The sequence below is a fragment of the Carassius auratus genome, chromosome 27 (assembly GCF_003368295.1).
Source record: "Carassius auratus strain Wakin chromosome 27, ASM336829v1, whole genome shotgun sequence".
Classification (NCBI taxonomy): Eukaryota; Metazoa; Chordata; class Actinopteri; order Cypriniformes; family Cyprinidae; genus Carassius; species Carassius auratus.
In genome coordinates, this window is record NC_039269.1 from 8,415,129 (window position 1) to 8,440,291 (window position 25,163).

At 42.2% G+C, this 25,163-nt stretch overlaps 1 protein-coding gene across 1 annotated transcript in view; it reads left to right on the plus strand.

Annotated features, from left to right (window-relative positions):
• LOC113045338 (uncharacterized) overlaps positions 1 to 21,468 on the plus strand; it is a 28,364-nt gene extending 6,896 nt beyond the window's left edge. The window contains exons 5-9 of the mRNA XM_026205668.1: positions 4,750 to 5,058; positions 5,240 to 5,494; positions 19,614 to 19,922; positions 20,105 to 20,359; positions 20,482 to 21,468. Of these exons, the coding sequence (XP_026061453.1) occupies positions 4,750 to 5,058; positions 5,240 to 5,494; positions 19,614 to 19,922; positions 20,105 to 20,359; positions 20,482 to 20,507 (1,154 nt within the window). The 3' untranslated portion in view covers positions 20,508 to 21,468. The remainder of the gene's footprint in view (positions 1 to 4,749; positions 5,059 to 5,239; positions 5,495 to 19,613; positions 19,923 to 20,104; positions 20,360 to 20,481) is intronic.
• The last annotated feature ends 3,695 nt before the right edge of the window (positions 21,469 to 25,163 follow it).

Genomic DNA, 25,163 nt, shown 5'->3' on the forward strand with positions numbered 1-25,163 from the left:
TGCATGTCAGAGCTAATGAGAACCATGAGGTCAAAGGAACTGCATGAAAAGCTCAGAGACAGAATTGTGGCAAGGCTCTGCTGCATTTAAGGCCAAACTGACCTAGAGAAGAGCCTTGGTGAGAGGTAAAGAAGAACCCAAAGATCACTGTGGCTGAGCTCCAGAGATGCAGTCGGGAGGTGGGAGAAAGTTGTAGAAAGTCAACCATCACTGCAGCCCTCCATCAGTCGGGGCTTTATGGCAGAGTGGCCCGGCAGAAGCCTCTCCACAGTGCAAGACACATGAAAGCCTGCATGGAGTTTGCTAAAAACACCTGAATGATTCTCTGGTCTGATGAGACCAAGATAGAACTTTTTGGCCTTAATTGTAAGCGGTATGTGTGGAGAAAACCAGGCACTGCTCATCAGCTGTCCAATACAGTCCCAACAGTGAAGCATGGTGATGGCAGCATCATGCTGTGGGGGTGTTTTACAGCTGCAGAGACAGGATGACTGGTTGCAATCAAGGGAAAGATTAATGTGGCCAAGTACAGGGATATCCTGGACGAAAACCTTCTCCAGAGTGCTCAGGACCTCAGACTGGGCCGAAGGTTCACCTTCAACAAGACAAGGACCCTAAGCACACATCTAAAATAATGAAGGATTGGCTTCATGTAACCCCCTAGAGCAGTGGTTTTCAACCTGTGGGCCACCAATTACTAATAAAAGGAATTATATATATATATAAAAAACAAAAAAATAAACATTAAACTGTAACTTTTTGCTACACAAATTCAAGAATACATTAATGGCTGTCAGCGTGTTCCCTCCTGACTGCTTGCTCCGCTGACTGTCTACCCGCTGCCGAGCTCTGCCTGGATCTGGTTTTCCCGTTTTGCTGAGCGGTGTCAGCCCGAGTTATTTTCTATTCATTTCCAGTCCATTCTAGGGCTGTGTGATTACTAGAAATCATCATAAATCACGATTTGAGTGTGCGCAATTTCTAACTTGCTTTATAGCACGATTTTCCGCGGCCCTGACTGACCTCCCGCAGTATGCTATCTGATCTAAACAAAATGCAACACGCCTAGCACGAGAACAGAACAGACTGGGAATATACCTAACTCCAGGTTCACACACTGTCTGTGATGCGCCTTTTTCCAAGCCCATGTTAACGGATTATAGCGTTCACATTGCATGCGGTAAAAGGCTAGAAATAAAAACGTGCGAAAATAATTAATATTTAGCACATGAGCATAGAGAGTTGTAAGTGCACAGGACGCGGTTTAAGAGAGGAGGCATGTTTTAAGTGCGCACACGCTCTCCGGACGAGAGCAGCATGTCTGAGCAAGCACCTCTGGTTTTGTGACAGAGCAAAGGAAATCTGCGTTCAAACAGAGAGATTCGTGCTCGTGCATTATTTTAATGTGCTTTTGCGCTACAATAACGCACTCTCTCTGCTGCTTCTTCACCGCTTACACATACTCTATAATACACACTGTAAACATGTGAGAACTTGTATAATGTATAACAAATCTATTTCAACACCTGAGGCACCGCAACAATTAATGAGCTCTATGAACAATGCATGGCAAAAAATACGTTACAACTTTTTGATAAAGCTCTAATTGGTTTTCTTTTGGAAATATGTTTCAAATTCATCCTAAATGCATTTATGACTGTCAAGCATATATGTGTGCGTCATAATTGTGATTAATCGTGATTAATGATTATTAATGATTATTAATGATTAAATGATTAATACCCCACCTGGAGTTAGGTATATTCCCAGTCTGTTCTGTTCTCGCACTAGGCGTGTTGCATTCTGTTTCGATCAGATAGCATACTGCGGGAGGTCAGGGCCGCGGAAAATCGTGCTATAAAGCTATTTAGAAATCGTGCACGCTCAAATCGTGATTTTATGACGATTTCTATTAATCACACAGCCCTAGAATGGACTGGAAATGAATAGAAAATAACTCTGGCAGGCACCGCTCAGCAAAACGGGAAAACCAGATCCAGGCAGAGCTCGGCAGCGGGTATACAGTCAGCGGAGCAAGCAGTCAGGAGGGAACACGCTGACAGCCATTAATGTATGTTTGAATTTGTGCATCAAAAAGTTACAGTTTAATATTTATTTTTGTTATTTAATTGGGGTCAGAGTCATAATACCCAAATATAATGTTTTTCATACTGAGAAGACTGGCAAAATCGTACAGTTGACAAACACACCAATGTCATCCCAAAGTTTCTGAGTGTAGTGACATGACCAAAATAAGTGTACAGTTTGTTCAGAACTCGAACAAAAAGAACATGTAAGATCAATGTCAGATTTAAATCTTTGTATAAACTTCTTTACGGGGTTGAATCTGTGTATGAGCTTAAAATAAGTTTCTTTCACTTTGTCTGAGAAAAATAATTTTTGCGGTAGAGGCCAGATTTAATCACCACGAGAGCTTTCAAAATGCGCGGCGCGCACCACTAAGTGACGTCTGTACTTCCCGGTCAGAGAGCACCTGTCCATCAAAAGGTCACTATCCAATCAGAGTAGATCACTTTTAACCCCGCCCCCACGAGAGGTTTGTGTCAAAACTCCAAACTAAAAACTGCGAAGCAAAAGTGAAATCTGTGGCAATGCATTCAGAATCCACGATCAGCGAAAACGAATCTTTGAAAAACATTAACAAAAATGAAGCATATTTGAAGAGCCTGTGACATTTGTGCGACTGAGTTCGTTTTTTTTTTTTCATTTTCATTGTGTTTTTCTTCTTTTGTAATGGCATATGTTTGATAGTTTCTGAAAAAGTTACGTTCAAAGTTACGTTCATTATTATTTAACTAAATGTAATTCCATACATTTTTGGATGAACTATCCCTTTAAAGTGTCTGTGCCAGACCTAGGCCACGTAAAATAATACTTGTAAGTCACTGTTAAAATAATATAATTTGCAGCTCTTTATCTTTCGATGCCATCCGACTATTTTCAGTTCTTGCATGGGCCCATGGAAAGAATTATGAACATGAAGCCAATTCTCTGTTCACAAACTTCTTCAAAGTTTATTATTACATTCACACAATATATAGTGGCAAGGGGTGGTGTAGTGGTTTATCCAATAAGAATTTTACACTGCATCATGTAGTAAAGTCTAGCAAACAAAGGGTTTTCCTTCCTGCTAGGATGTAGAATACATCTGTGTGTTGTATAAAATGGAAGTATGGCCAAGAAGTTCTGGACATATTAGGAGCACACTTGGCCAAGGAGACCTTTTCTCAACCGAACTATACAGTTCAGTCACTCTAAACTCAATAATCTTTGGGCTTATAGCCCCTGTCCTCCTCTGATAATCTGAATTCCTTAAGAAATATACAAGTGTGTGTATGTGTGTAGACACTGAGATAGAAAGAAGACTACTGAGAGTAGAGAGGGAGAACACAGAAGGGAAGAGGGAGCGAAACGAATGAAAAGGAGTGAGAAGGGAGGAGGGATTGCAGAGAGGCCAAATTACAGAAACATCCGACAGAGAGAATGATATAACAAAATAATTCACCCCTGGCACTGTAGCCACACTGGCTCACATTACCGCACCGACACAGCCCCAGCCACGGACACATGCATTCACTACTTACATTTGTGTACAGATGGTGAAATAATGTAAGCAGTACCATACTGTATATGTAACAGATATTTAAACATTGAATGTATGTGTCTGGCAAACAAGACTTACTACTTTTTAAAGATCAAAAGTTTATAACAAATTTACAAATACAGTAAAATATATATAATAATAATCTGAGGATGTTGTAGAGTCTGTGTGCTGTCTGTTTGTGCCCTTTGTCTGCTGTTACTGTCATTCGCTTCAGTATGCTGTTCTTTGTTGTCACTGTTGTCACAGTTTTGGAGGTCCCAGTGGGGCGGTGATGTTTGGATGTCACACTGTAAACCCAGATTTTAATTCAACTCAAGAAATTGAGTTCATATTACTTAAATGTTTCTAATTTATTGAAATTACTTGTCAATTCTGAGTAAACTGAACTTTTTCATGTCATTTCTTAATGTACTTGTGTTTTTAAGTCCAATCAGTAGTTTCTACTCAAACAAATTGTGTTTGTATTACTTAAACATGTGTCATTTCTTTACATTACTTAAGAATTCTGAGTAAACTGTACTTTTTAATGGCCTATCTTATTGTAATTATGTGTTTGAGCTCAAACAACTCAATATCATCAAGTTTTTCCTGTTACTAACAAGACTGGCTGCAGCATGGCGCTTCCCGTCTCATGCCGAGACGTGTCCAACGGTTCATAGGGTCAAAAACAAAATATTTTTGTTCATTTTTTTATCCTCTGGCAGATATCATTGTCATTCTAATTGAGTGAAACAAAAGTTAAAATGAGAGAAATCTTTGTGAAACAGTGATTCTCCTCTGACTGTTAAATGATTGCTGAACTGAACTGTTTGTGGTGGGACATTTACAGAGAAAATACTTCCACAGATGTTCAACTTGCTGTTTCAAGAATATGATATCAGCTGTCTTGTTTGTTACAGTGGAAGTAGATATGCTCGCATCCTTAATTCTTCTCATTATCCCTAACATACAGTAGGTTAAAAAACATTTGAACAAAAAAAAAGTTTATACAATAATTGACATTTTGCAATACTATGTTTTGTCATTTTCTAGTGTTTTTTTTCTATTATGAATGATATTTATAAAAAGCCATAACGTTTAGTCATGTATAAAATGTTCTGAACTGTGTGTTTCTCTCTCCTCAGGGTTCAGTGCTGAGATCTCTGTGTTTGTGCAGACAGGAGCTTCTGTTCAGCTGGATATACAGACACAAGAAAAACCAGAGTTTGATCTTTTAGCCTGGATGAATGATAAATCAGAGAGTATAGTTAGATACAACAGTGATTCCAAAAGAGTAACACCTCATGATTCCTACAAGGACAGAGTGGTTTTCAATGATGTAACCTTCTCTCTGACTCTGAAGAACATGCAGAAGACAGACAGTGGACTCTACACAGCAAGAACAATTGGATCAAAAACCAGAGATTTGGTCTCATACAGAGTTTCTGTTATAGGTGAGTCTCATTTCTTTGTGTGATTTAATATTTTCCTGCATAAAAGATAATTCATAAGTGCAGTTTATGAACTGTGATTATCTTCAATATTGTCTTCAACACTGAACTGTCTTTCACTCAGGATCTATCTGCTACCGAAAAAAAAAAGTGATTGTGATCTTGGTTTAAATGTGTGTTTCAGACTCTGTGGAGGCTCCTGTGCTGACTGTGAACTCAAACTGGTTCAGCAGTGACTCCTGTACTGTGAACTTCACATGCAGAGCTCATGAGCTCATGATTAACTCCAGCTTTCAGAACAACAGATGCTCTCCACAGGAAGTGACATCACAGATCAACACTCTCATCCTGGACTGCAGTGAGGAACACATCTTCTGTAACCATAGCAACCCTGTCAGCTGGAAACAAGACAGAAGAAACATCACACAACTCTGTGGAGGTAAATATGTTTCAACATCAACAGCAAGGTGCATTTTATTTATCTAGAGATTGTAAATTTATTACGAATACACTGATTATTGCAGTTCTTCATCTTTTACCTTCCAGAGAATGAAAGGCCAATCGGAATCTCCTATGGTCCATCTCACATGATTGTGCTCCTTGTTGTGTGTGTTGTTGTGGGAGTGATAGTGTTTGCTGGTTTGGTCCTTTACTGTTGCTGCAAACATAAAACCGGTTACTGAAATAAACAATCTAATATTTAAATCTGACGTTTTTTTCATCCAGAGCCCTGGTCAGTATTACACTTGTAGGCTGTCAGTCTGTTACATGAGAGAAATCTTACCTTTTTGAGGCTAAAATCTGACAAGAATCAAATGCAAGCAAACATGTTTCCACACGACTTGTAATCTGAGCAGTAAACTTACCTTCAGATTCTCAGATGTCAAACAGGCTGATGATACAGACTACGATGATGTTGAGGTGAGCTTCGGATGACAGTTCATCTCTATTCCAGCAGAAGTTGGATATAAAATGTCATATCAAACTCATTACTGGATATTAACTGTGTTTCATATAATGTGGTAATCTGTGATAGTTTGTTTTATTTCTCTTTAAGGATTTAAATCATTTAATACAGATTTTATAAATGAGTGTTTCTTTGCTTCCATCATCTACTTTTAATATAGTTTCATGAATTGTAATGTAAGCTCTATATGTGTTTGTATGTTGTTTGGTTTTGTTTACTGCCTTATTCAAGCAATAAATTTTTATATCATCAAGGAACCAACCTGGGCCGGGTTTCCCAAAAGCTTCGTAAGCCTAAGAAGTTTGTGAAAACAATCGTTCGACTGATCTTAATATTACGGTCTGGTTCCCAAAAGCATCATAACTTAAGTAGCACTTGAAAATCATTGTAGATCTACAAGTGCTCTGGTGTAATCGTTAAGCCCTAAATGCTGTATGCCATGTCCGGTAGTAAGACCAGCAGCCTATTATATGCCCTTATTTTTATTAAATTAACTGATGCACTTATGGATTCTTGTACCTTTTTGTTGTTTGCTGTGTTATTAAACTATGTATAATTGGCAGCACATATAACTCATTTTTAGGTGTTGAAACCCTCTGCTGAATACCTTTCTGTTTGTTGATTGCTTACTAATTTTAGGTAATTTGTGATTGGTCAAACGCACTGTTAACTATATGCGACACCCATCTTTAACCTGCTGCTTTGCCCTCTTGAGGTTTTAATGTGAATTGTTTATTATAAAATAATAAAAGCCATATTTGTATTCATTGAGGTTGTGTGCTTGAGTCTCCTTGGCTACTGACTGAGGCCCAAACAAATTTCGTCCAGTCAGAATCCTGTTGGTCTCTTTCTCTACTCCTATTTGGAGTGTTACAACTTGGCATAGTTTGGCAGTCTGGACATTGGGCAATAGCAAGGAAGATAGCAATTACACAATCTGCAAAATTACCCTCTACATCCAGTGAGCAGCAGCGGGGAACAGGTTGTTATCCTAATATATCTCAAAGTCAAGCAACAAATTAAGATATGGTTATGTTTCCTTTTATGATGGGAACACCGTGGTGTCAAAAGTTTAATGGAGAACAGGGAACTCTGTCCAATAACTTTCAGGATTGGTATGATATGCAAAAATCAATGTTTAATATAATATCCTTTTTCTGAGGCAGTTTCAGCTTTAGTAAGTAATCTGTATGGAGAAGCAAAGAGGGAAGTGTTAGCTTTGCCAGCAGCATAGCGTGCAACATTTGAACAAATATTGATGTTTTTGAAAGTTATTTATGGAGACATAGCTCCCCTTGCAAACATTCGTTCCCAGTTCTTTACCAGCGTAAATCAGCGTTGTCGATGAGGTCAGATTTCTGATGTTGAGTTGTGTCCAAGGTCGCAGGGAAATGTAAAATTAAGACCATTGAATAATGAGACTGTGGAGGTGGCGGGAGAGGCAGAATAGTGTGCAGGATGCAAGACAACAAAACATTTCCCCTGGCCTGTGGCTGTTTCTTTAGATCCACTGTAATTTAGTTCCAAACAACAAGAAATGATTTCTGATTTGTAATTCAAGCATCAGAAGGTTTTCTCAGAACATGATGAGGATTATGGGCATACGGATAGGGTTTTACATGTAATACCAACAGGTGATGCAGCCCCAATTCGAGATTGTTAAAATAGGATTCCACCAAAATTGTATCAAGAAGTAAGGGAACTCTTAAATAACATGCTTGAAAATGGTATTATTAAGGAGAGCTATAGTCCATGGGCAGCATCTGTGGTGCTTTTCAGAAAGAAGGATGGCACCATTCATTTCTGCGTAGACTACAGGCGGCTGAACAGTGTTACTCATAAAGATTCATACCCTTTGCCTAGAGTTGAGGAGTCATTGGCTTCATTGAAAAAAATCTAGAGTGTTTTCAACATTAGATCTAGCACATGGATATTGGCAGGTGGGGGTGCACTCAGCTGACAAAGAGAAGACCACTTTTGTGATGCCAATGGGGCTATATGAATTTAATTGGATGCCGATGGGCTTATGCAATGCCCCAGGAACTTTTCAGAGAATGGTCGAGAGCTGCCTGGGGGAACAAAATTTTTAAACAGTATTTGTCACGATAGGTATTGGGGAAAAACACAAAGAGAGGGTAGATCCAAATGCAGGTAAGGGTTTTATTTAAACAGAGGGGTAAATACAAAATAAACAGTCATGAGAGACAAATCAAACAAAAAGGGAACCGGATGAAACGGGGAACTCGGAAGAACGGAAAGGTAGAGGAAGTCTGGTGGAACGAGAGAATGAGACACATAGGGTAAGACAAAGCAAGACTGATGGACCTGAAACACAATGACATCAGACAAGGACTCCGTGACATAGACTAAGACAGACTGGGTATTTATACACAGAAGGATAATTGGGAAACAGGAGACAGGTGGGGTGAACAATCAATCAGGTAACAAGGAGGAAGGTGACCATATAAGGGAACAGGAAGTGATCTGGGACAGGCACCGTGAGAAGGAGGACATCTAGTGGAACCCCGGGGAACAACAACCCAGACACTGTGACAGTACCCCCCCTCTACGGAGCGGCTACCAGACGCTTAAAGACAAAACATGACACAGAGACCAGGAGGGAGGCGGACAGGTGGAGGCTCAGGGGGAGGGACGGAGGGCCAGAAAAGGAACACATGGGGGACAAACACCAGAAATGATACATAAAACCGGGAGATCAGGAGGGAGGAGGACCGGAGGAGGTACAGGGGGAGGGACGGAGGGCCAGACTAAACTAAAGAGAACAGACAGAAACAGAACTCAAAAAACACAAAACATAAGTCCATGAAGGACATGTTGAGGCGTCCACTAGGACGGAGCAGATGACCACCACAGCCGTGTGGTCAAGGCCAGAGCCCTCCAGGGCGGAGCGGAAGACCACCACGTCTCTGTGGTCGAGGCCGGAGTCCACCAGGTCGGAGCAGAAGACCACCACGTCCTCATGGTCATCACCAGAGTCCCCCAGGGTGGAGCGGACGACCACCACGTCCTCGTGGTCACCGCCAGAGTCCCCCAGGGCGGAGCGGATGACCACCACGTCCTCGTGGTCACCGCCAGAGTCTCCCAGGGCGGAGCCGAAGACCACCACGGCCTTGTGGTCACCGCCTCGGGAACTGTAACGGACACCGCCTCGGGAACAACATCGGGCACCGCCTCGGGAACAACCTCGGGCACCGCCTCGGGAACAGCATCGGGCTCCGCCTCGGGAACAGCATCGGGCTCCGCCTCGGGAACTGCATCGGGCACCGCCTCGGGAACGACCTCGGCCTCGGGAACAGCATCGGGCACCGCCTCGGGAACTGCATCGGGCTCCGCCTCGGGAACTGCATCGGGCTCCGCCTCGGGAACAGCATCGGGCTCCGCCTCGGGAACAGCATCGGGCTCCGCCTCGGGAACAGCATCGGGCTCCGCCTCGGGAACTGCATCGGGCACCGCCTCGGGAACTGCATCGGGCACCGCCTCGGGAACTGCATCGAGCACCGCCTCGGGAACTGCATCGGGCTCCGCCTCGGGAACTGCATCGGGCACCGCCTCGGGAACTGCATCGGGCTCCGCCTCGGAAACAGCATCGGGCTCCGCCTCGGAAACAGCATCGGGCACCGCCTCGGAAACAGCATCGGGCACCGCCTCGGGAACTGCATCGGGCTCCGCCTCGGGAACTGCATCGAGCACCGCCTCGGGAACTGCATCGAGCACCGCCTCGGGAACTGCGTCGGGCTCCGCCTCGGGAACTGCATAGGGCACCGCCTCGGAAACAGCATCGGGCACCGCCTCGGGAACTGCATCGGGAACTGCATCAGGCTTCGCCTCGGGAACTGCATCGGGCACCGCCTCGGGAACTGCATCGGGCACCGCCTCGGAAACAGTATCGGGCACCGCCTCGGGAACTGCCTCGGGCACCGCCTCGGGAACTGCATCGGGCTCCGCCTCGGGAACTGCATCGGGCACCGCCTCGGAAACAGCATCGGGAACTGCATCGGGCTTCGCCTCGGGAACTGCATCGGGCTTCGCCTCGGGAACTGCATCGGGCTTCGCCTCGGGAACTGCATCGGGCTCCGCCTCGGGAACTGCCTCGGCCTCGGCCTCGGGAACAGCATCGGGCACCGCCTCGGGAACTGCATCGGGCTCCGCCTCGGGAACTGCATCGGGCTCCGCCTCGGGAACTGCATCGGGCACCGCCTCGGAAACTGCATCGGGCACCGCCTCGGAAACTGCATCGGGCACCGCCTCGGAAACTGCATCGGGCACCGCCTCGGGAACTGCATCGAGCACCGCCTCGGGAACTGCATCGAGCACTGCCTCGGGAACTGCATCGGGCTCCGCCTCGGGAACTGCATAGGGCACCGCCTCGGAAACAGCATCGGGCACCGCCTCGGGAACTGCATCGGGAACTGCATCGGGCTTCGCCTCGGGAACTGCATCGGGCACCGCCTCGGGAACTGCATCGGGCTCCGCCTCGGGAACTGCATCGGGCACCGCCTCGGAAACAGCATCGGGCACCGCCTCGGGAACTGCATCGGGCTCCGCCTCGGGAACTGCATCGGGCTCCGCCTCGGGAACTGCATCGGGCACCGCCTCGGAAACAGCATCGGGCACCGCCTCGGGAACAGCATCGGGCACCGCCTCGGGAACTGCATCGGGCTTCGCCTCGGGAACAGCATCGGGCACCACCTCGGGAACGACCTCGGCCTCGGGAACAGCATCGGGCACCGCCTCGGGAACTGCATCGGGCTCCGCCTCGGGAACAGCATCGGGCTCCGCCTCGGGAACAGCATCGGGCTCCGCCTCGGGAACTGCATCGGGCACCGCCTCGGGAACTGCATCGGGCACCGCCTCGGGAACTGCATCGAGCACCGCCTCGGAAACTGCATCGGGCACCGCCTCGGAAACTGCATCGGGCACCGCCTCGGAAACTGCATCGGGAACTGCATCGGGCTTCGCCTCGGGAACTGCATCGGGCACCGCCTCGGGAACTGCATCGGGCACCGCCTCGGAAACAGCATCGGGCACCGCCTCGGGAACTGCATCGGGCACCGCCTCGGGAACAGCAGCTGCCTGTCTCCTCCTCCGCCCTCTACGATGGGGAGTCGGTGGCGTTGAGTCGGCCATCTTGTGCTGTGGTGCTGGGCTGGCGGCCATCTTGGGCTGTGACGCTAGGTTGGCGGCCATCTTGTGCTGTGGGGTTGGGCTGGCGCCCATCTTGTGCTGTGGGGCTGAGCTGGCAGCCTTGTCTGGACACTCTGGTGTGGTTGTTGCATTCCACTGGGCACGATGGTGCAGGTAATTGGTAAACCCCCAAAAGTCCAGTATCTCTAACCCCTTCATCTCCCATGAAGGTAAAGGATCATCCAGGCAATTATTAAATAAATCCTTTAGTGCTGCATCATTGTAACCTAGCCCGACTGCCATAGTCCAAAACAATTGCGCCAGGCCACCCACCTCACTTCCCTCTTGATGAAGGGTGATTAAGTTCTGGTATCTCCCCCTCCGTTCCTCCATGGTGGCTGGGGAACCGATTCGAAATCCCACACCGCTGGATCTAGGCATGACGGAGTCCTTCTGTCACGATAGGTATTGGGGAAAAACACAAAGAGAGGGTAGATCCAAATGCAGGTAAGGGTTTTATTTAAACAGAGGGGTAAATACAAAATAAACAGTCATGAGAGACAAATCAAACAAAAAGGGAACCGGATGAAACGGGGAACTCGGAAGAACGGAAAGGTAGAGGAAGTCTGGTGGAACGAGAGAATGAGACACATAGGGTAAGACAAAGCAAGACTGATGGACCTGAAACACAATGACATCAGACAAGGACTCCGTGACATAGACTAAGACAGACTGGGTATTTATACACAGAAGGATAATTGGGAAACAGGAGACAGGTGGGGTGAACAATCAATCAGGTAACAAGGAGGAAGGTGACCATATAAGGGAACAGGAAGTGATCTGGGACAGGCACCGTGAGAAGGAGGACATCTAGTGGAACCCCGGGGAACAACAACCCAGACACTGTGACAGTATTGCTCTATTTGGATGATATCATTGTTTTTTTTCTCCCTCTTTTGAGGCCCACATTATCCATCTAGATTTGGTTTTCAGCCGCCTTGGGATTTTGGCCTAAAGGTCAATATCACACTTTATTATGTTAGTTTTAATATAAAAAAAAAATCAAGGAAATTTCTCTGGCATTTCTTTCTTTTTGCTGTATCAAAAATGTACCGAAGCGTACCGTGACACAAGTGTATCGTATCGAACATATATATATATAAATATATTAGTGCTGGGAAAAAAATTAATTGCATCCAAAATAAAAGTTTGTGTTTGCATAAAATATGTGTGTGTAAAAAATTTAATTAATACAGGCATATGTGTGTATTTATATATACAAAATAATTATACACAGTACACACATATATATTATGCAAACACAAACTTTTATTTTGAATGCAATTAAAATTAATATAAATATATATGGGGGGAGGGGGGTTACGGATTGTTAAATATGTACATGGGGGGGCCCCAAGGAAAAAGGTTGGGAACCACTGTTATAGATGTTTTATAAAAGATTTTGCCCAGATTGCAGCACCACTGAACTCAATGTTGTGGGGGACATCAAAGTGACATACTCAACCTGCCACAGGAAAAATAGATGGGTGGTCATGGGCAACGGCACAGGACATCGCTTTTATCAAACTGAAGGAGAGTCTCCTACAAGCACTCATATTGGCATATGCTGATTTTGAATTGCCATTTTTGTTGTATACTGATGCTAGCCACACAGTGTTGGGAGTAGTATTGGCCCAGGTCCAAGAGGGGAAGGAAAGAGTAATTTCCTATGCCAGTAGAAGTCTTCGACCAACCGAAAAGAATGATAAAAAATACAGTTCATTCAAACTGGAACCCCTGGCTTTAAAATGGGCAATAGTGGAAAAGTTTAGGGAATATCTTGCGGTGTCTCCATTGACTGTCATCTCAAACCTAATCTCGATATACCTGTTTATGTTGTTAAGAAGGAAGGGGCTAATGGTGAGGAGAGGGTGTTGCATCGCAATATTTTAAGCCCATGTAAATTTGATACAGCCTTGCTCTTAGAGGAGAAATGTGTGGAGTTTACACCTTCTGATTCTAATGTCAATCCTGTGAACAGTAACTGCTGTATGTTTCCTTGGGGGACTGTCTTACAGGACCACCACCGGCACCCATACAAAGGTATGGGGGAGCGACCTCGCATAAGGACATTATAGAAGAGCAATTACAGACTGCATCGAGGGAAGGTCCCTCTAGAGTATTTGAGGGGGTTTACACAGGTCAGAAAGGGCCTGTTGCCTCTACGTTATAGGATGTGAGGTATTTGGGAATGTGTGGACACATTTTAAGTAGGGGGCGTGGATGTAAGCCCTTAATTTTAGACAAGAGGAGGGGTGACAGTTGTAGCGCCCATTATATCTGCCTTGTGTACCATTAGGGGAAAAAGACAAAGACCTGTGCTGTATTTCTAAGGAAATCAAAAAATGTATGAGGTCTGTTGTTGTTAGAGGGGAATTTTGTATGCAAGTGCTGCTGAGCTTCTTGCCGAGGCTACCATGCCGGGATGTTTTTCTGCGACGTGTGCGAAGCGATTGGGAGGGATAATTTGTAGTCTTGGGTTTCCCTAACTAAAGTTCGGCAGCCGCCGGTTGTTTTCCTGAATGCTGTACCCAATGTCCGGTAGCGGGTAAGAAGACCTGCAGTCCATCATCTGCCCTTAAAGGTTATTATATAAAGTGTCATATTCACCGGAGGTTTAATGTGACTGACTAATTGTTACCGGTCCCCTGGTGCTTGTAGTGGGTATGGAAAGTATTCAGACCCCCTTACTTTTTTCACTCTTTGTTATATTGCAGCCATTTGCTAAAATTAAGTAAAAAAATTCCACATTAAAGGTACAGGTTGTAGGACCTGCCACTAGAGGGCACACTATCAAAACAATAACAATCGCATGGTTTGATGATGCTAAGAAGGAGTGTGGAATGATGGGATTTGTTGTCTTTTACCCAACCGCTAACGGCCATCAATCAGACGGGAAGATAAATCATGGATTTAACGCGAGTTCAACGATTTGCATGAGTAGATTACATACAAAGTCAATGCAAAGATGCTATCAGACTATGGATCAGACGCATCCTCGCACGAGTCTAGAGATGCGATGCCCCGCGTTTGGCTTGTATGCCCCATAATACTAATCTTGTTGATCGTTATAATAGCATAAGTTTTCTGTAAAGATACGAATCAAAACAACTCACCTGTTGAGTAAAACACAAGTAAGATCGGCATCTCTTTCTAGTTGAAGTTTGTCGCGAAGCTACTTCTGCATTTGTCCATGACACTGTTGTCATGTGGTTTCTACGTCAGTAAAGGCGGTAACAAAGGGTAACTAATGTCATTGACTGCACTGCCCCGTGTCACTGTTTAGATTGGGAATTTTCTCATGACTTACAAGTAGTTGAAAACATTAGAGATATTGTTAGTAATCAGCTGGACAAAATATAATTCTAGCCTAATGGTTCTGGGATATTTTACTGCAAATATCTTACAAATTGATATTGATATTGATATCTTACAAATGTTTACAAAGAAAAACTGAAATATCAGATGGTCCTAAGTATTCAGACCCTTTGCTTTGACACTCATATATTTAACTCAGGTGCTGTCCATTTCTTCTGCTCTTCTTGAGATGGTTCTACACCTTCATTTGAATCCAGCTGTCTTTTATTTTACTGATTGGACTTGATTAGGAAAGCCACACACCTGTCTTTATAAGACCTTATAGCTCACAGTGCATGTCAGAGCTAATGAGAACCATGAGGTCAAAGGAACTGCATGAAAAGCTCAGAGACAGAATTGTGGCAAGGCTCTGCTGCATTTAAGGCCAAACTGACCTAGAGAAGAGCCTTGGTGAGAGGTAAAGAAGAACCCAAAGATCACTGTGGCTGAGCTCCAGAGATGCAGTCGGGAGGTGGGAGAAAGTTGTAGAAAGTCAACCATCACTGCAGCCCTCCATCAGTCGGGGCTTTATGGCAGAGTGGCCCGGCAGAAGCCTCTCCACAGTGCAAGACACATGAAAGCCTGCATGCTAAAAACACCTGAATGATTCTCTGGTCTGATGAGACCAAGATAGAACTTTTTGGCCTTAATTCTAAGCGGTATGTGTGGAGAAAACCAGGCACTGCTCATCAGCTGTCCAATACAGTCCCAACAGTGAAGCATGGTGATGGCAGCATCATGCTGTGGGGGTGTTTTACAGCTGCAGAGACAGGATGACTGGTTGCAATCAAGGGAAAGATTAATGTGGCCAAGTACAGGGATATCCTGGACGAAAACCTTCTCCAGAGTGCTCAGGACCTCAGACTGGGCCGAAGGTTCACCTTCAACAAGACCCTAAGCACACATCTAAAATAATAAAGGATTGGCTTCATGTAACCCCCTAGAGCAGTGGTTTTCAACCTGTGGGCCACCAATTACTAATAAAAGGAATTATATATATATATAAAAAACAAAAAAATAAACATTAAACTGTAACTTTTTGCTACACAAATTCAAGAATACATTAATGGCTGTCAGCGTGTTCCCTCCTGACTGCTTGCTCCGCTGACTGTCTACCCGCTGCCGAGCTCTGCCTGGATCTGGTTTTCCCGTTTTGCTGAGCGGTGTCAGCCCGAGTTATTTTCTATTCATTTCCAGTCCATTCTAGGGCTGTGTGATTACTAGAAATCATCATAAATCACGATTTGAGTGTGCGCAATTTCTAACTTGCTTTATAGCACGATTTTCCGCGGCCCTGACTGACCTCCCGCAGTATGCTATCTGATCTAAACAAAATGCAACACGCCTAGCACGAGAACAGAACAGACTGGGAATATACCTAACTCCAGGTTCACACACTGTCTGTGATGCGCCTTTTTCCAAGCCCATGTTAACGGATTATAGCGTTCACATTGCATGCGGTAAAAGGCTAGAAATAAAAACGTGCGAAAATAATTAATATTTAGCACATGAGCATAGAGAATTGTAAGTGCACAGGACGCGGTATAAGAGAGGAGGCATGTTTTAAGTGCGCACACGCTCTCCGGACGAGAGCAGCATGTCTGAGCAAGCACCTCTGGTTTTGTGACAGAGCAAAGGAAATCTGCGTTCAAACAGAGAGATTCGCGCTCGTGCATTATTTTAATGTGCTTTTGCGCTACAATAACGCACTCTCTCTGCTGCTTCTTCACCGCTTACACATACTCTATAATACACACTGTAAACATGTGAGAACTTGTATAATGTATAACAAATCTATTTCAACACCTGAGGCACCGCAACAATTAATGAGCTCTATGAACAATGCATGGCAAAAAATACGTTACAACTTTTTGATAAAGCTCTAATTGGTTTTCTTTTGGAAATATGTTTCAAATTCATCCTAAATGCATTTATGACTGTCAAGCATATATGTGTGCGTCATAATTGTGATTAATCATGATTAATGATTATTAATGATTATTAATGATTAAATGATTAATACCCCACCTGGAGTTAGGTATATTCCCAGTCTGTTCTGTTCTCGCACTAGGCGTGTTGCATTCTGTTTCGATCAGATAGCATACTGCGGGAGGTCAGGGCCGCGGAAAATCGTGCTATAAAGCTATTTAGAAATCGTGCACGCTCAAATCGTGATTTTATGACGATTTCTATTAATCACACAGCCCTAGAATGGACTGGAAATGAATAGAAAATAACTCTGGCAGGCACCGCTCAGCAAAACGGGAAAACCAGATCCAGGCAGAGCTCGGCAGCGGGTATACAGTCAGCAGAGCAAGCAGTCAGGAGGGAACACGCTGACAGCCATTAATGTATGTTTGAATTTGTGCATCAAAAAGTTACAGTTTAATATTTATTTTTGTTATTTAATTGGGGTCAGAGTCATAATACCCAAATATAATGTTTTTCATACTGAGAAGACTGGCAAAATCGTACAGTTGACAAACACACCAATGTCATCCCAAAGTTTCTGAGTGTAGTGACATGACCAAAATAAGTGTACAGTTTGTTCAGAACTCGAACAAAAAGAACATGTAAGATCAATGTCAGATTTAAATCTTTGTATAAACTTCTTTACGGGGTTGAATCTGTGTATGAGCTTAAAATAAGTTTCTTTCACTTTGTCTGAGAAAAATAATTTTTGCGGTAGAGACCAGATTTAATCACCACGAGAGCTTTCAAAATGCGCGGCGCGCACCACTAAGTGACGTCTGTACTTCCCGGTCAGAGAGCACCTGTCCATCAAAAGGTCACTATCCAATCAGAGTAGATCACTTTTAACCCCGCCCCCACGAGAGGTTTGTGTCAAAACTCCAAACTAAAAACTGCGAAGCAAAAGTGAAATCTGTGGCAATGCATTCAGAATCCACGATCAGCGAAAACGAATCTTTGAAAAACATTAACAAAAATGAAGCATATTTGAAGAGCCTGTGACATTTGTGCGACTGAGTTCGTTTTTTTTTTTTCATTTTCATTGTGTTTTTCTTCTTTTGTAATGGCATATGTTTGATAGTTTCTGAAAAAGTTACGTTCAAAGTTACGTTCATTATTATTGAACTAAATGTAATTCCATACATTTTTGGATGAACTATCCCTTTAAAGTGTCTGTGCCAGACCTAGGCCACGTAAAATAATACTTGTAAGTCACTGTTAAAATAATATAATTTGCAGCTCTTTATCTTTCGATGCCATCTGACTATTTTCAGTTCTTGCATGGGCCCATGGAAAGAATTATGAACATGAAGCCAATTCTCTGTTCACAAACTTCTTCAAAGTTTATTATTACATTCACACAATATATAGTGGCAAGGGGTGGTGTAGTGGTTTATCCAATAAGAATTTTACACTGCATCATGTAGTAAAGTCTAGCAAACAAAGGGTTTTCCTTCCTGCTAGGATGTAGAATACATCTGTGTGTTATATAAAATGGAAGTATGGCCAAGAAGTTCTGGACATATTAGGAGCACACTTGGCCAAGGAGACCTTTTCTCAACCGAACTATACAGTTCAGTCACTCTAAACTCAATAATCTTTGGGCTTATAGCCCCTGTCCTCCTCTGATAATCTGAATTCCTTAAGAAATATACAAGTGTGTGTATGTGTGTAGACACTGAGATAGAAAGAAGACTACTGAGAGTAGAGAGAGAGAACACAGAAGGGAAGAGGGAGCGAAACGAATGAAAAGGAGTGAGAAGGGAGGAGGGATTGCAGAGAGGCCAAATTACAGAAACATCCGACAGAGAGAATGATATAACAAAATAATTCACCCCTGGCACTGTAGCCACACTGGCTCACATTACCGCACCGACACAGCCCCAGCCACGGACACATGCATTCACTACTTACATTTGTGTACAGATGGTGAAATAATGTAAGCAGTACCATACTGTATATGTAACAGATATTTAAACATTGAATGTATGTGTCTGGCAAACAAGACTTACTACTTTTTAAAGATCAAAAGTTTATAACAAATTTACAAATACAGTAAAATATATATAATAATAATCTGAGGATGTTGTAGAGTCTGTGTGCTGTCTGTTTGTGCCCTTTGTCTGCTGTTACTGTCATTCGCTTCAGTATGCTGTTCTTTGTTGTCACTGTTGTCACAGTTTTGGAGGTCCCAGTGGGGCGGTGATGTTTGGATGTCACACTGTAAACCCAGATTTTAATTCAACTCAAGAAATTGAGTTCATATTACTTAAATGTTTCTAATTATTGAAATTACTTGTCAATTCTGAGTAAACTGAACTTTTTCATGTCATTTCTTAATGTACTTGTGTTTTTAAGTCCAATCAGTAGTTTCTACTCAAACAAATTGTGTTTGTATTACTTAAACATGTGTCATTTCTTTACATTACTTAAGAATTCTGAGTAAACTGTACTTTTTAATGGCCTATCTTATTGTAATTATGTGTTTGAGCTCAAACAACTCAATATCATCAAGTTTTTCCTGTTACTAACAAGACTGGCTGCAGCATGGCGCTTCCCGTCTCATGCCGAGACGTGTCCAACGGTTCATAGGGTCAAAAACAAAATATTTTTGTTCATTTTTTTATCCTCTGGCAGATATCATTGTCATTCTCACTGAGTGAAACAAAAGTTAAAATGAGAGAAATCTTTGTGAAACAGTGATTCTCCTCTGACTGTTAAATGATTGCTGAACTGAACTGTTTGTGGTGGGACATTTACAGAGAAAATACTTCCACAGATGTTCAACTTGCTGTTTCAAGAATATGATATCAGCTGTCTTGTTTGTTACAGTGGAAGTAGATATGCTTGCATCCTTAATTCTTCTCATTATCCCTAACATGCAGTAGGTTAAAAAACATTTGAACAAAAAAAAAGTTTATACAATAATTGACATTTTGTAATACTATGTTTTGTCATTTTCTAGTGTTTTTTTTTCTATTATGAATGATATTTATAAAAAGCCATAACGTTTAGTCATGTATAAAACGTTCTGAACTGTGTGTTTCTCTCTCCTCAGGGTTCAGTGCTGAGATCTCTGTGTTTGTGCAGACAGGAGCTTCTGTTCAGCTGGATATACAGACACAAGAAAAACCAGAGTTTGATCTTTTAGCCTGGATGAATGATAAATCAGAGAGTATAGTTAGATACAACAGTGATTCCAAAAGAGTAACACCTCACGATTCCTACAAGGACAGAGTGGTTTTCAATGATGTAACCTTCTCTCTGACTCTGAAGAACATGCAGAAGACAGACAGTGGACTCTACACAGCAAGAACAATTGGATCAAAAACCACAGATTTGGTCTCATACAGAGTTTCTGTTATAGGTGAGTCTCATTTCTTTGTGTGATTTAATATTTTCCTGCATAAAAGATAATTAATAAGTGCAGTTTATGAACTGTGATTATCTTCAATATTGTCTTCAACACTGAACTGTCTTTCACTCAGGATCTATCTGCTACCGAAAAAAAAAAAGTGATTGTGATCTTGGTTTAAATGTGTGTTTCAGACTCTGTTGAGGCTCCTGTCCTGACTGTGAACTCAATCTGGTCCAGCAGTGACTCCTGTACTGTGAACTTCACATGCAGAGCTCATGAGCTCATGATTAACTCCAGCTATCAGAACAACAGATGCTCTCCACAGGAAGTGACATCACAGATCAACACTCTCATCCTGGACTGCAGTGAGGAATCCATCATCTGTAACCATAGCAACCCTGTCAGCTGGAAACAAGACAGAATAAACATCACACAGCTCTGTGGAGGTAAATATGTTTCAACATCAACAGCAAGGTGCATTTTATTTATCAAGAGATTGTAAGTTCATTACGAATACACTGATTAATGAAACAATCTAATATTTAAATCTGACGTTTTTTTCATCCAGAGCCCTGGTCAGTATTACACTTGTAGGCTGTCAGTCTGTTACATGAGAGAAATCTTACCTTTTTGAGGCTAAAATCTGACAAGAATCAAATGCAAGCAAACATGTTTCCACACGACTTGTAATCTGAGCAGTAAACTTACCTTCAGATTCTCAGATGTCAAACAGGCTGATGATACAGATGATGTTGAGGTGAGCTTCGGATGACAGTTCATCTCTATTCCAGCAGAAGTTGGATATAAAATGTCATATCAAACTCATTACTGGATATTAACTGTGTTTCATATAATGTGGTAATCTGTGATGGTTTGTTTTATTTCTCTTTAAGGATTTAAATCATTTAATACAGATTTTATAAATGAGTGTTTCTTTGCTTCCATCATCTACTTTTAATATAGTTTCATGAATTGTAATGTAAGCTCTATATATGTTTGTATGTTGTTTGGTTTTGTTTACTGCCTTATTCAAGCAATACATTTTTATATCATCAAGGAACCAACCTGGGCCGGGTTTCCCAAAAGCTTCGTAAGCCTAAGAAGTTTGTGAAAACAATCGTTCGACTGATCTTAATATTACGGTCTGGTTCCCAAAAGCATCATAACTTAAGTAGCACTTGAAAATCATTGTAGATCTACAAGTGCTCTGGTGTAATCGTTAAGCCTTAAGTGCTGTATGCCATGTCCGGTAGTAAGACCAGCAGCCTATTATCTGCCCTTATTTTTATTAAATTAACTGATGCACTTATGGATTCTTGTACCTTTTTGTTGTTTGCTGTGTTATTAAACTATGTATAATTGGCAGCACATATAACTAATTTTTAGGTGTTGAAACCCTCTGCTGAATACCTTTCTGTTTGTTGATTGCTTACTAATTTTAGGTAATTTGTGATTTCTCAAGAAACTATTAACTATATGCGACACCCATCTTTAACCTGCTGCTTTGCCCTCTTGAGGTTTTAATGTGAATTGTTTATTATAAAAGAATAAAAGCCATATTTGTATTCATTGAGGTTGTGTGCTTGAGTCTCCTTGGCTACTGACTGAGGCCCAAACAAATTTCGTCCAGTCAGAATCCTGTTGGTCTCTTTCTCTACTCCTATTTGGAGTGTTACAACTTGGCATAGTTTGGCAGTCTGGACATTGGGCAATAGCAAGGAAGATAGCAATTACACAATCTGCAAAATTACCCTCTACATCCAGTGAGCAGCAGCGGGGAACAGGTTGTTATCCTAATATATCTCAAAGTCAAGAAACAAATTAAGATATGGTTATGTTTCCTTTTATGATGGGAACACCGTGGTGTCAAAAGTTTAATGGAGAACAGTGAACTCTGTCCAATAACTTTCAGGATTGGTATGATACGCAAAAATCAATGTTTAATATAATATCCTTTTTCTGAGGCAGTTTCAGCTTTAGTAAGTAATCTGTATGGAGAAGCAAAGAGGGAAGTGTTAGCTTTGCCAGCAGCATAGCGTGCAACATTTGAACAAATATTGATGTTTTTGAAAGTTATTTATGGAGACCTAGCTCCCCTTGCAAACATTCGTTCCCAGTTCTTTACCAGGGTAAATCAGCGTTGTCGATGAGGTCAGATTTCTGATGTTGAGTTGTGTCCAAGGTCGCAGGGAAATGTAAAATTAAGACCATTGAATAATGAGACTGTGGAGGTGGCGGGAGAGGCAGAATAGTGTGCAGGATGCAAGACAACAAAACATTTCCCCTGGCCTGTGGCTGTTTCTTTAGATCCACTGTAATTTAGTTCCAAACAACAAGAAATGATTTCTGATTTGTAATTCAAGCATCAGAAGGTTTTCTCAGAACATGATGAGGATTATGGGCATACGGATAGGGTTTTACAAGTAATACCAACAGGTGATGCAGCCCCAATTCGAGATTGTTAAAATAGGATTCCACCAAAATTGTATCAAGAAGTAAGGGGACTCTTAAATAACATGCTTGAAAATGGTATTATTAAGGAGAGCTATAGTCCATGGGCAGCATCTGTGGTGCTTTTCAGAAAGAAGGATGGCACCATTCATTTCTGCGTAGACTACAGGCGGCTGAACAGTGTTACTCATAAAGATTCATACCCTTTGCCTAGAGTTGAGGAGTCATTGGCTTCATTGAAAAAAATCTAGAGTGTTTTCAACATTAGATCTAGCACATGGATATTGGCAGGTGGGGGTGCACTCAGCTGACAAAGAGAAGACCACTTTTGTGATGCCAATGGGGCTATATGAATTTAATTGGATGCCGATGCTTATGCAATGCCCCAGGAACTTTTCAGAAAATGGTCGAGAGCTGCCTGGGGGAACAAAATTTTTAAACATTATTGCTCTATTTGGATGATATCATTGTTTTTTTTCTCCCTCTTTTGAGGCCCACATTATCCATGTAGATTTGGTTTTCAGCCGCCTTGGGATTTTGGCCTAAAGGTCAATATCACACTTTATTATGTTAGTTTTAATATAAAAAAAAAATCAAGAAAATTTCTCTGGCATTTCTTTCTTTTTGCTGTATCAAAAACGTACCGAAGCGTACCATGACACAAGTGTATCGTATCGAACATATATATATGAATATATATTAGTGCTGGGAAAAAAATGTATTGCATCCAAAATAAAAGTTTTTGTTTGCATAAAATATGTGTGTGAACTGTGTATAATTATTTTGTATATAAATACACGCATATGCATGTATTAATTTAATTTTTTTTGCATGTAAAAAAAAATATATAAATATAAATAATTTATATATAAATAAATAAAAATATTAAATATATACAGGCATATGTGTGTATTTATATATACAAAATAATTATACACAGTACACACATATATATTATGCAAACACAAACTTTTATTTTGGATGCAATTAAAATTAATATAAATATATATGGGGGGAGGGGGGTTACGGATTGTTAAATATGTACATGGGGGGGCCCCAAGGAAAAAGGTTGGGAACCACTGTTATAGATGTTTTATAAAAGATTTTGCCCAGATTGCAGCACCACTGAACTCAATGTTGTGGGGGACATCAAAGTGACATACTCAACCTGCCACAGGAAAAATAGATGGGTGGTCATGGGCAACGGCACAGGACATTGCTTTTATCAAACTGAAGGAGAGTCTCCTACAAGCACTCATATTGGCATATGCTGATTTTGAATTGCCATTTTTGTTGTATACTGATGCTAACCACACAGTGTTGGGAGTAGTATTGGCCCAGGTCCAAGAGGGGAAGGAAAGAGTAATTTCCTATGCCAGTAGAAGTCTTCGACCAACCGAAAAGAATGATAAAAAATACAGTTCATTCAAACTGGAACCCCTGGCTTTAAAATGGGCAATAGTGGAAAAGTTTAGGGAATATCTTGCGGTGTCTCCATTGACTGTCATCTCAAACCTAATCTCGATATACCTGTTTATGTTGTTAAGAAGGAAGGGGCTAATGGTGAGGAGAGGGTGTTGCATCGCAATATTTTAAGCCCACGTAAATTTGATACAGCCTTGCTCTTAGAGGAGAAATGTGTGGAGGTTACACCTTCTGATTCTAATGTCAATCCTGTGAACAGTAACTGCTGTATGTTTCCTTGGGGGACTGTCTTACAGGACCACCACCGGCACCCATACAAAGGTATGGGGGAGCAACCTCGCATAAGGACATTATAGAAGAGCAATTACAGACTGCATCGAGGGAAGGTCCCTCTAGAGTATTTGAGGTGGTTTACACAGGTCAGAAAGGGCCTGTTGCCTCTACGTTATAGGATGTGAGGTATTTGGGAATGTGTGGACACATTTTAAGTAGGGGGCGTGGATGTAAGCCCTTAATTTTAGACAAGCGGAGGGGTGACAGTTGTAGCGCCCATTATATCTGCCTTGTGTACCATTAGGGGAAAAAGACAAACACCTGTGCTGTATTTCTAAGGAAATCAATAAATGTATGAGGTCTGTTGTTGTTAGAGGGGAATTTTGAATGCAAGTGCTTCTGAGCTTCTTGCTGAGGCTACCATGCCGGGATGTTTTTCTCCAACGTGTGCGAAGCGATTGGGAGGGATAATTTGTAGTCTTGGGTTTCCCTTACTAAAGTTCGGCAGCCGCCGGTTGTTTTCCTGAATGCTGTACCCAATGTCCGGTAGCAGGACCTTGGTAGAAGACCTGCAGTCCATTATCTGCCCTTAAAGGTTATTATATAAAGTGTCATACAGTGGTGGTAAGTAATGAAGTAAAAATACTTTACTACTTTACTTAAGTATTTTTTTCGGGGATCTGTACTTTACTTGAGTATGTTTTATATGCATCTACTTTCACTCTTACTCCACTACTTTATTAAAGACAAAGTTTATTTTTTACTCTGATACATTTCCCCATGCCCGCTTCAAGTATTTATTACAATGATTTTACAAACCAATGAAAATTTGGTTTTCTTTTGAAAAAAAGAATGCGCGACTTTGCAAGTTCTTTGCCTACATACGCTCACACAGCAGTTAGTTCGAGGTGGAAGATGACCGCTAAAATAGGTGATAGTGCAGCTCTTGCTGCCCGCAATGATCCCGAGATTCCCGAAAGGTATCACCCATGGCCATATCTCAAGGATATGTTTGAATTCAGTGAAGTCAAGGGAGATTCTTATTGGCTGAAATTTCTTCTTTGCCTGCCACAGGTGAATTAAATTTCAGTAGCGCTGTGC